General features: G+C 40.4%; 1 protein-coding gene across 2 annotated transcripts in view; it reads left to right on the forward strand.

Annotated features, from left to right (window-relative positions):
* Positions 1–12,307, forward strand: part of SNX30 (sorting nexin family member 30) — a 53,064-nt gene that overhangs the window by 19,824 nt on the left and 20,933 nt on the right. The window contains exons 3-4 of one of the 2 annotated variants that reach the window (XM_080573348.1): positions 5,795–5,905; positions 10,364–10,522. In XM_080573348.1, the coding sequence (XP_080429474.1) occupies positions 5,795–5,905; positions 10,364–10,522 (270 nt within the window). The remainder of the gene's footprint in view (positions 1–5,794; positions 5,906–10,363; positions 10,523–12,307) is intronic. The other variant, XM_080573349.1, reaches the window with a different exon arrangement.

A 12,307-nucleotide genomic window follows, 5' to 3' on the forward strand; every position in this document is an offset into this window, starting at 1 on the left:
TAAATAGAACTGTTAGTGAACTTGAAAAGCCAGTTTCCTTTAACTTGAAAGATTTTTCATATAAAGTAATCTGAAACTCATTTGGTTTGAGTTACCTCCACTTGAAGGGAATGTGCCTTGTTTATTCACTGTTAATCTTGCATTTAGTGTCTTAGCCGTTCTCTGAAATTCTTTAAGCTCGTTGCTTAAGTGTCCATCACACGTCTTCTGTCAGCCATTTATCTAAATCATAATATCATAATCTTGATCCTCTACTGTAAACTAATCTCCACGCAGTTGTTGATACAGAAGGCTATGTAGCTGCTGTTAAAGCTAGGTAAAAATACCCTAAGAATGCTATTGCTTCTCAAAAAAATAATGTAGTTTTTTTAGCATGTGTTGTAGCTCAATCATTAATGCAATCTAATTACACTAATAGGAAAAGCAATCTGGAAAGTCCACTGCTCTCACAACTGGAATTTTAATTTCTGCTAACTAAACATTCTCATTAATATCAACTTCTTAGTGATGTTGACATCTGTTTGGGGCACTTGTAGTTACCTAAAGTGAGAAGTTTTCACTAGCTTCACTGTGATTATACTTTATCCACTTGTCCAGAAAGATTAACATTACTGTGGCCTACTTAGATTGCACTCTGTACCGGAGAGAATATTTTTCTTTGGGGTAAAGAAACCTTTACAGGCCACAGAAACTTTTTTCAAAATGTCTGCTCAGAAGTTCCACTTTCAGATTGCACAGGGGAAAATGTGGTCTCTTGAAAATAGCAACTACCTCTTACTGCTGGCTTAACTTAGGCCTGCCATTCTTAGTTGCTCTAAGTGTCGTAATCTTGCAAAAAATACCATATCTTAACCATTAGAAAATGCTAAGTAGTATTGCAGGAAACTTGTGTCTGGTGCGACTCAGCCCTTGGCTAAGATCAGAAGGAATGGGAAGTGTAAAACATGAGATGCTGCTTCCCACAGTCTAACAGTTAAATTTGGCTAAAGCTCTTTCTGCCTTAAATTGAGACCTCATTGTTCTGTCAAGATAAAGTATCTCTGCACAGTGACACCCTAATCATGTTCTTCTGCTTGGAAACCTATGTTTCATATGAGTCCCCTTCCTTCTTAAACCAGAACCTAGAAGGTGTGTAAGGTATTTTCTGTAGAGCAGATTTATTACCCAATAATGCCCTTCTCTAAAAACAAAACAAAAAACACCCATGGATTTTGCATATCTACTTACCTGTCTGTTAATAGTTCCTGCATCTCACTGTAGTGCATAAATCCGCTATATCATACCATTACAATACTATTATGAAACTGTGCCAAATTCATCCTCATCAGTCACCATGAACACCTCACCTGTTCGAGTTTATAACTTCTTGTAAACTTCTGGAAAACCTCTAGGGTCAACACCTCTAGTGCTGTCTACTATTGTTTAAAAAAGACTGGTTGGATGTTTAGCAGTATTAATGATCTGACTCATTCTTGCTATACAAACAAGTCTTCTTTGATGACAAGCTAATTGCCCAGGCAGCTATTGTAGTTGAAAGCAGTAATTAAACATGGCAAAAGCTGCATAGGAATAATCCTTAAACAGCGATCAAGATAGATGTTGATGTTTCAACTTCCAGGTTGTAGATCAGAGCTCTGTGGCAAGCCGTGTTCCCGTCTTCTGTTTAAGGCCATGCCTTTCTACCACCTCCTTTGCTTTCCTGTATTAGAGGGGTTTGAGACCTGCTGAAGGGCTGAAAGGGTCTCTGGTGGCTCTGGATGAGGAGGCGAGGATGAGGATGGCTGCTTTTTCTATTTTTTATGTATCTCTCCACTTAATGCTACTGGAACCCCAAGGATTTGGATAAATTATGCTGAAGTCTTTCCTGCTGTGAAAAGCAGCATCACTAGATGGAAGAGGGAAATGTAATTGCCAGTACTGGAGCACTGTAACATATACTTGTATCTCTGACTGGGAGCCATTGTAGAGAAATAATACAACCCTACTGCGGTCATGTTTTTTATTTCTTTCTCCCCGTCCCCCCCCCCTTTTTTTTTTTTGAAAGTTCTTCCATCACAACAGCAAAAAAGACAGATCTTGCAGTATGCCACAGACTTTGTATCTATTGATATTTTTGTCAGCAGATAGTGGAGGCTGAGGAAGGGTCCAAAACAACGTCTTGCAGTGAAACTGAGAAAGAAGTGTATAGTTAACTTGGTCCTGCTTGTACCCCTGCTTTCACAGCTTCCTAATAAGAGCCAGAGAGCATTCCTCAGCCTGTCTTCAGGATAAACACTTTCAGAGAAAGTTTTCTATAACAGCAAGATAAGAATCCCCAAAAGAATGGGGACAGCAAGTCAGACTTGGCTCTGCTGACAGTCTTTTGTACCCTGTTTTCTTCTTGATAACAGCAGTTTTCTTGTACGAAGAGACCACTGAAGCCAAGAAGAGCAGATGGATGAAACTTGTGCTGGAACTTTGGCCTTGGCTGTAATGACTGAAGTGTTTCAGATGTTCTTGATGATACCTTTGATTCCTCTAGAGGGATTTTATCTAGAAGATCTTTTTTTCTGAGGAATGAGGGGGAAAATCAATCTTACCTTTATGCTGTGTAGTCATCTCTCCTGACATAAATATAGGAGTGCTTCTAATTCTGCTTTTGTTGCGCTTTATAGGAAGGCAAGGCATTCTTCTGTGCCTTCCGTGGAAGTCTGAACAGCTGTGTGCCATTCCTCAGTGTCATGCAGTTGCCCTGCAGTCTTGAATGGAGAATGTGGTCTTGAATTGTATACTTCTGAATTGACTTGAACTCAGTCAATGCTGAAGTGCAGGTCTTGTTTTCTTTTTCATATCCTTCTGCCCTTGCTTCCAGTGCATGCATTGAGTAGACCTGAGTGCATGAAACAGCTTGATCAGTAGAGAGGAGCAGGTGTAAGTGCTCTTTTTCAAGCAGACTGAAGTATGAGAGGTGTACAAAACTACGAACTACTAAGAATACCAACCTTCCTACCTTCCCCCCTGCCATTTTACTGTTTTTCTCATAGAAGATTTTGCCCCAGTCTTAAATAGTAACATGGGGGAAATACTTAAAATGTTTAGCAAGTAAGAGACTAGAACTAGGGTGGGAAAATAAATACTTGCACATAGTTGTCACAGACTGGCTTTAGGTTTGTCTGCGAACTGTTGTCAAGAAAGAGAAGAAACACCAAGATTTGGTGTCTGCCTTAATACTGCTTCCAACAAGAGGTAAAACTGTCTGTAACCCTTCCTACTTTTCAACAAGACAAACTGAGCCTGGAATATTGCAGTGCTGACTTAGTGGAAGTGTGCTGGAGTCTTCAATAAATCCCTGGAAATGTCATACATTGGCCGAGGTCGAGATTGGCCACATAAATTTCTCATCTTCCTTTAGGAGAGAGACGTGTGTCCTTGCAAAATGAGATTTATGAATCCTACTAGGAAAGCGGGAGGAACACAGCTCTGTCAAAAATGCACACACTTCACTTGCCATCCCTGGACGGTGGCAAGACACTCTTCCATTCTGTGTGCAGTCTGGAAAAAATAACTTCTGCTAAGCTAATGGACAACTTGATCTGAAGTCCAAATTCTTTCAGCATTAGTGAGGTGTGGTTAAAACCTTTGAAGGGCCCTTATGTTGACAGGCCATACAGCAAACACTGAAATGCTGTTGAATATGATGTGTTTTCATCTGGTTCCCTTTGAGAAACAAAGCCTGATATATGGAAAACTTTAGAAATGTAATGGCAACGGGAGCAGTTCTCTAGAGATGAGTGATAACTAACGTTTAACTTGTATAATGGGACTGAACCTGCTCAAATCCTGCCTCCCTGCTTCTAGACTAGGTAGGACCTAATGGTTTTCCTTAACTGTTAGTGGAGTACTGGTTAGTAAGGTTCTCTAAGCTAACAGATGGGGTGCTTCACTTTCATTATATTGCAGGGCAAGACACTATAATGTGTAAACATGCCAATTACTCTTACTCACTTGCTGTATGAGCTCTTTTCAGAGGACTTTGCCCAGTCACAAACAGTTCATTTAAAAACAAACAAAAAAAACCACACTCTACTTACTGTGAAATGGTTACCTTTTTATTTTAATTTCAGGTGGTTTTGTGTAAGGCTGAAATACAGGTGCCCTGCTAACAGAGCAAAGCAGTTAGCACCACTGGCTGATGAGGGCTCTCTCCATTTGTATTCCTTGTCTTGCTGTGGCATAACACTGTTCAGTGTCTTATTCCAAACAAGTGAAAATGATTCATATGAAGTGTCAAAAACTTCATTTGTGCTGAGGCACTCTGCCACATTAAATAAGTTGGTGCTGCACTAATGTATAGCTGACTAAAGCACAAATCCACAGTGAATATCTAAGTCTTGGCAGTCTTTCATTTGCAAGTATGTGTGCTCCTTTGATGACCGTTCATTATGTCAGTCCATCTGCTTAATTGTATACCTCTTACCATACCTACCAGGTCAGAACAAGGATGGGCAGAGCTTGGTGTCTTCTCTTCGTTTCTCTATGCCTTCCTTTTCTAGAAAACAAACCATTCCATAGGCAATATCATATTAGTATGCTGTTTATTGTGTATTAAAGCTGCTGTTGTGTTGATAGCCTGCTAAGGCTGCCGGCTCCTCCCCGAAGAGACTGCTGGCATGGACCTTGCACAGGATCCCTCGTGCGGATTAGTGGGTCTGATGTGTAACAACTGAAGAGTTAGAGCCATCCACAGAGCAAATGAAATGATGGATTGCGTCTAAAGGCTACCACTTGGCTCTCTACAAATAGTGCTCTTTGTGGCCATTGCCATCAGTCCAGAAATAACCACAAAATCACAGCTGGAATTTAGCAGACGGTGCACGGTCTAGGAATAGTGAAGAAACCTGGTGCTTTTCGGTGGGATATAATGGTAGAGGCTATCTGCCTTCCAGTCAGGGCTATCACTCTACCAGGTTCTTTAGCAGAGCCTCCTGGTAGGGACATAGTTTCATTAGTGCTGCTTGACAATTGCAATATGTGCTGCGTGAGCAGCTGCATACAGTCAGCTTTCCAGGCTACAGACTGTTCAAGGACTTGATAAAACAATTGCCAATAGTTTTTCTGCATACCTACCTTCTATCTCAGACTTGTAATGGCAAATGTAACTCCTTGCCTTAAAGAATGAAAACTTTAATGATTTAACTTAGGGTACTGATATCTGAAATGTAGCAGGCACGAACTTAATGTAAACAAGCTGTTTTCTTCCTCTCAAAAATCAACAAAAATCGTTCTTTGGCAGACATAGCAATGGCTTATGTTCTAATCTTATAGCCTTGAAGGAGTATAACAAGCCTGTAGTTTCCAGAATACAGAACACTGGTGAAACATTCCTCACCCACAGTGAGGAATAAACAAGTCATAAAATGTCTTTGCTTTTAATTCTTGATTGCTAAGTCCTGTCCTTGGAATAAAGATCATACATTCTCATCACATGGTAACTGCCAAGAGATTAACACGATGCACAGTGCTCTCTTCTTCCCAGATCACTCCTGTAAAATTTACTTGACTAGAAAATGTAATGAAGTACCAATAAAGTTTAAGAATATATCAGCTCCAAGTAGACATTTTTTTTACTGCTCTTTCCCTCTTCTCGAAAGGCCAAAGGATGTTTTCTTTCATGCCACTTGCAAACTGCATTTTGGGGTGGAGTCCTAGTGCAAAGCTTGTCTGTCCTTATCCTTGCCAGTGGTGACATTTACTCCTAAAGTCTGAGGTGAGAGGTTTCAGTGTACACTAAGCTTCTCCTGTTCTTGTTTTCCAGACCACACGAGCTGAGTTTGATTTGCCAGAGTATTCTGTGCGTCGGCGGTACCAAGACTTCGACTGGTTGAGAAACAAGCTGGAAGAGTCTCAGCCAACGCATCTCATTCCCGTAGGTAGTAAGCAAGAATCTGCCACTAAGGACAATTGTGTATTTGTCTTTAAATGGTGTAATGTCTCTTCGGCTTTAAATACAATACTTAATTCAGTCTTCTGCTAATAGAGTGGGAAAAGCTGCCCATTTTTAACTGATTACAAAGCTTAGACATTTTTCTTAGGTGAGACACCTGAGAGGTGAGCTCTGGCAGCCTCCCACAGGGGAATACATTTGGTAACAAGTCTTGTCCTGGCGTAAGTAGAATGTGCTTGACTTGCTTGCACAATTATTACATCTACATTTCTGAGTATATGAGGCTTACAAAAAAAGCCACACAGGTGTTTCAAGTGCTAGTTATAGTATTCAAGATGGCCTTTTGAGCTGGTTTTAAAGGGTGTATTTCAAGATCACTTGTGTTATCATTTAAGAGCACAGACTTAAAAATCTTAGCCTGTAGCTTGACAGCTATTGCATACATTCAATAGGCAGAGGAATAGCTAAACTACTGCACCCTTTCTTTCTCAGAAGCTGGCAGTCTGGCCACCTTTTGTCATGTGAAGAGGTTACTTATCTTCAGCAGGCTGTATTTCATGCTGTAGAAAATGTGAAGAAGTAGGAAGACTGTGATATCACCACCATCAGGTCTTTTGAACAAGGAAATCCAAAAAGGTCTGTAGTAGGTAAACTGTGGAGAAATAGGAACACTGCCAGCATACACCTTTACTTGCCCATTTGGTATGGTGGTGTTTTTTTTTGCTCTCCCTCCCTCAAAAAGGACTAGACTGTGTGAGAAGTATTCAGTTAGGCTGTTCCAGGACAGAGAACTATTTAAGTTCTTAATTTCTCTGGGACATGCCTCTGAGTGGAACAGTGGTTCAGTCTCTCAAAGATAAGAAATACTTCACAAAATTATGTGACACCACTGAAACAAAAAGCTTAATGAAGGGTGGGGAGAAGACAGGAAAAAGAGTGAGCTTGTCCAGGGTAATGTCAGTTGCCAAAGCTGTTTGTCCTTTCTCCCTCCTTGTTCTTTGAGTAGCTGGAGCTGTCCAGGTTAAGCTTCTGCAAATTTCTGAGCTGACTTGCGAGCTGCCAGCCCTGCCTGAAGGTAGCATGGCAGTCAGCTGATAGATAGTCTAGCAGCAGAAGGTGATTCACACCAAGGGAATCAAACAGCTTTGTGACCTGGAATTCGATGCACGCTAGACTGCACGTTTGGTAAAAATGTCACAAGTTGCTCTAATACTGGCTACAAAACCGGCTGCAGAACAAGGCAATCTCTTAAGCCGCCTCTTGTGGAATATGTGGGAGTTGAAGGTCGCGCTGCCTTTTTGATCTGCCTGTGCACAAATGCACTCTAATAACAGTTATGGAATTGCCTATTAATCTCCTCTCTACAGTGGTGAGATGGGGAGACTGATGAATGCTTTATGTATTTATTGCCTAAAAGTAGATGGAGTACAGAGGCTAATGGTAATTTCAGGTGCACGGTGACTAGTGTGTTCTGAAAGGAAGTTTCAAGCCATTCTAAGAGCATCTCTGTAACTGGAGATACTGCAATCCTTGGAGGCCTTCTGGCAAACAGAATACTGAAACAGGGCTGTCGTCAGTATCTTGGTACAGTAACTGCATAAATTTTTTTCTGTAAAGAATGATGTGTCTTCCCAGTGTAGAAAGCCATGATAGTCTATATTTAAACAGCAGCCCAATCAAAACTGAATATGGATTTTTTTTTATCCCTTTGGTTACTATAATCTGAGATTTATTCTAATCTGTTCTTTCAAAGCAACAGTAAAAACAAACAGACAACAAAGCCCCACCCAACAACAATTAAAAAAAAAAAACACCATCTCAGATTCATCTCTAGAAAGGTAAGCCTAATATGTCCAAAGATCTTTTGTTTGGATACTCAAAGCCTTTTCTGACTGCATTGAACTCTGCTGCTCACATCAGAGCAGGGAAATGTGGGCTATTAAGCTGGAAGACCATAAAGCAGATAAGTAACACACAGTGAAAGAGGATACCAGTTGCTAGCTGTATGTACTGTTTGGGATGTACCTCCAAAGACCTATAAATTAAAGGACAAGAACTACTGCTTGTTACAAGTGCTTACTGTAGTTTCTTGCCTCGTGTCTTTCTCCCCTTACTGGATGCCAGAAGACAGACAAGCTCTGTTCTCTGTCGCTGCTCTGAATTGCAGGTAGTCCCGTGGCATACTGATCTACTGAAAAAGGTTGGAGTCATGCTGAAAGTAGGACTTTGCTGTTATATTTAACATGTACCTACAACTATGCTTGTTACTTACCTTTGTAGTAGAGCAAGTGACAGTTGCTTTAAAGCCTTGTGCTTTTGGAGTGTGTTTAACGAGGCTTAAATCTAGGCTTTTCGAGTGGGGAATTACTTAATGCTTCTCTGCTGTCTGAGGCACGGACATCAATTTCTAAGATGAGATTAAGTGCTGTAAAAGAAGCAACCTGAATTATAAACAGTATTGAAAACAAGAAATGCAGGCTCCTCTGTGGGACAGAGGTCTTCTAGGAAGCTTTCAAACTCTCCTGTTTTTGGTTTGCTGGGTCTTGCCAAGGGCTAATTGCCCTGTTGGCAAGGCTGTATTGCAAAAGTTTTTCAAAAGTTTGAAGTACATGACTTGATTTACTGGGAACACTGCTAGGTATAATTTAATGTGGATCCTAAACATGTAATGTTTATATAAGGCCACCTGCCTGCAGAAGGGAAGCCCGTAAGAACTAACTGGCTGAATACAGCCAGCTAAAATTATGATAATTGGCTGAAGTATTTAACAAAAGTTCTTTGGGTCTCAAATGCTCAAACTTTAGTGGTTATTCCAGGCCAACTTGGATGTGTTTGGCTGAACAGGGGGTCTTTAAAACTAGGTGTCTAGCTTGTGCTTTTCCTCCTGTACATAGTTCTGTGACAGTGACTTCATAAAACACAGAGATCCAGGTAAAGCTTACAAAGCAAGGGAAAATAATTCTTCCTGCCTAATGAGTACTGCACTAAGCATTATTCTTCTGAAGTCCAATTAGAGTATACCTTACACTGATTCAGCTAGAGTGATTGATCTGAACGTTAAGCATAAGATAAGCCTTAAATTTAAAGAACAAATTAGAGTGGCCAAAATCACTACATATAGTAGCTATTTTACAGTTATGCTTGCTGTTTTTTTTTTGTTTGTTCTGTTAGTTTTGGAGGTGCAATCTTCATGTATATCCAGCATCAGCTAGGGAATGGTACAGAAGGCACTTGCATAAACATTTTTTATTTTTTTTTCTTTGAATTACTTTTTGTTATGGATTTTGGGTGACAAAGACCATTTCCAGAAGAGAGCTGTGACCCATGAATTTGGTGAATAAGGCTACCATTGCCAACCTAAGAGTAAGCAAATCATCTGTCTGGGTAAACTTTCAGAAGAATAAAATGCAAAGCGCAGTTTTAAAACTGACATTAATCTTAGTCTATGTTGTCCCGAGTGAACAAAAGCAAATCAAAAGTGGTAGAGCTGAGACTAATCATGCTGAAGCTTAGAGAGTTAGCTTCCATCAGAGGAAGTACTTTACAGTCTGGAGACTAAGTGTAACAGGAGAGGACGGACAGCTAAATACAGCAGAGCTGATAGTCCTGGAGGCTGCCTGGGGCTTACATATTACATTGAAATGCAGAGATGAACTGGTGAAGGTGAAATAGGAGTAAGATGAAAGAGTAGATGTGCTGGCAGACCTTTGTCACTTACACAGGTATTCTCAGGAAAGCTGACTCTGATAGATGACCAAGTGTGCAATTTAGCAAGTACTTCTGGAGGGCTCTGGGCTGGACTGCTCGAGCATTTGCCACATCAAAACGGTTTGTCTTCCTTTGGTCAATCTGGTGCTATCACTAAAACTGGAAGCTCCAAGACTCCTGAACTCCACAGAAGAGTCCTGTCAAGGAGCTCTAAACACTTCAGAACAGGGGGAAGGAGAAGGTGGAATTGTTAGGTTTTCCAAGTTTCCTTGGACTGAACAGCTTTGCTTGAATGTCAGCTGTGTGCCTGTGTGCGTACACACGTGTGTGGGTATGTGTGTGTATATATACACACATATATACGTATATATGTGCCTGGATGTTACTGTAGTGAAAAGTGTGTAGCTCAGTTGGCATCTCCTTTACAGCTGGAGCTTCAACGCGGGTAGCAGTAGGGGAAAAACACCTTAGACTGTACTGAAAGTACTTAATGTACTTTTCTGGGCTTAACTTGTCCAGCTCTCAGCTGAAGCTATACTGCAGAATATTTAGGCTAGATCTACTAAAAGATAATTCAGAGCAGGGTTTGCATCAATTCTGATGTTTGGTTCCTCTTAACAAACGTAAAATTTCACTTCCTGTTAAGAGTGGAGTTTGACTGCTTAGTATGTTTCCAAACAGAAGTGTTTTTTTTGTCTTTTGAATCTTGTTCCTTTTGCTTCTTTCTCTCAGCCACTTCCTGAGAAATTTGTGGTGAAGGGTGTCGTTGATCGCTTTTCTGAAGAGTTCGTGGAGACAAGGAGGAAAGCGTTAGACAAATTCTTGAAGAGAATAACCGATCATCCGGTGCTTTCTTTTAATGAGCACTTCAATGTGTTTCTCACTGCCAAGGTAAGGTAGTAACTTCAAACCCAATCACTGACATGGACAGCAGAACAGGCACATTTGCAGTCTCTTTTGAAATGAAAGTAAAAAGGCATTTATAAAACTACATGTGCAGGTCAGAACTTTCCCTAAAATACCAGCGTTATTGGGGGACCCTTAATGTTGCCTATGTGTGACAAGTATCAGCTTTCCTTTTCTTGAAGACAAACAGCCTGGAGATTGACGAATTCAGTTCTCTAGTGCTTGTTCTGCATCCATGTATAAATGCTCCAAGAGGAGTATATTCTAAATTATACTTTTCTGATGCAAGAGGCTTTGAGAATTTAGCAGATTGTAGACTGTGCAAAATCCTCTTTTGGGGGAGGAGGGAAGTAGGGAAGGAAGAAAGATCTCTTGCACAGAAGCTTGCAAATTTCTTGACCTCTTTTTTTCCTCCTTGTCTGTACCTTCTGTGCTGTTTGCACTTCTTGCTTCCAAAGTTAAGAGTGAAGATTTCGTTCTTGTTTGTCCTTGGTCAACAGTTTCCAGGAACTGTGTAATTTTCTTTGGCTGTCTTTTGAACTGCATTTTAAATAAGACCAGGGTGACTTGCAGTCGTGCTTGGATTTGACCTGATAAGTGAGGAGAGCTGTGAAAGCACATCTCTCCAATGTTACATTACACTGGCTTGTTCAATTTGACACTTAATTTGAGCTCACTTCAGGCTACTGCTCTGCTTGGTAGTAATGTGAGACTCAATCTCAAGTTCCCTTTTCTTTTCCTCCATTTATGGTGAATTTTACCACTGAAGCAAGTCCAAGATGCAGACCTTGCCTTGATGATGAAGTATCAGATAGATTTGTTCTGCTTTTCAGCTGTCATGATGCAACTTTCTTAGCTGTTTAGTTTTCTTCCATCACCCTTCTACCCCTGTAAAATGAATGATAAAAGCTTTATCCTTAGCCCTGGGCAGTGTTTGCATTAAAAATGAGGAGTGTCTAGGGAGGCTGAGGGGAAAAAAAAGACGTGTACTCTCCTGGCTGTCTTTAGTGTTGGTACATTCTTTATTGTAACAATGAGAAATCAGTTCAGCCTATTAGGACTTCAGAATTTAGTTATTGCAGAAAGTCACAAGACCACCTCCTGGCTGAAAAAGGAAAACGCCCTTTCTTTGAGTTCCCTGTTTGGACTAGTAAGATGCCAGAGTGCTTGAGAGAATGAGCGAATAATTTTGAGTTAAAGGATCTTTTTCTGATGCCTACTTACAGATAATGTGTAGAACAGACAGAAGGCAAAAGTCAAGGAACCACTCCATTTTAATGCAAACATAATTCAAAATGATTGATTGTACCTCCTAAGATGTCAGGTTCTCTTAACCAGACTTAGGGTTATATAAGTACTTGAAAAGAACAGCATATTGCATGTGTTGAAGCTGGCATTTGTATTTTTTTTAAAGAACACTTAAGCCTTAAGTCTGGTCTATGTTTCCTTATATTGATTCTTGACCTCTACGGGTCTGCTTGACTTGAAAAATCTCTTCCTCACGCTGTTTATAGCTCTTAGGCTTGTGTTGAGATGTTGAATAGTGACCCCTGCTGGAAAGAGTAAAATGCAAAATAGATAGCATTTGGACTAACTAAAAACATTTTTTCTGACATGCTGTCAAGGTGAAATCCCCTGAAGATTGCTGATAAACAAGCATGTTAACATAGGTTTCCTGAATGTTGATTTATGCAAATGTGTGAAGTGTTAGCAAGGAAGCTTAAGCTGTCTGTGCGGGCAATATGGCTATATCTAAGATTGTGTGAGCTG

The sequence above is a fragment of the Anser brachyrhynchus genome (genome assembly GCF_964034855.1).
Source record: "Anser brachyrhynchus genome assembly, chromosome: Z".
NCBI classification, from domain to species: Eukaryota; Metazoa; Chordata; class Aves; order Anseriformes; family Anatidae; genus Anser; species Anser brachyrhynchus.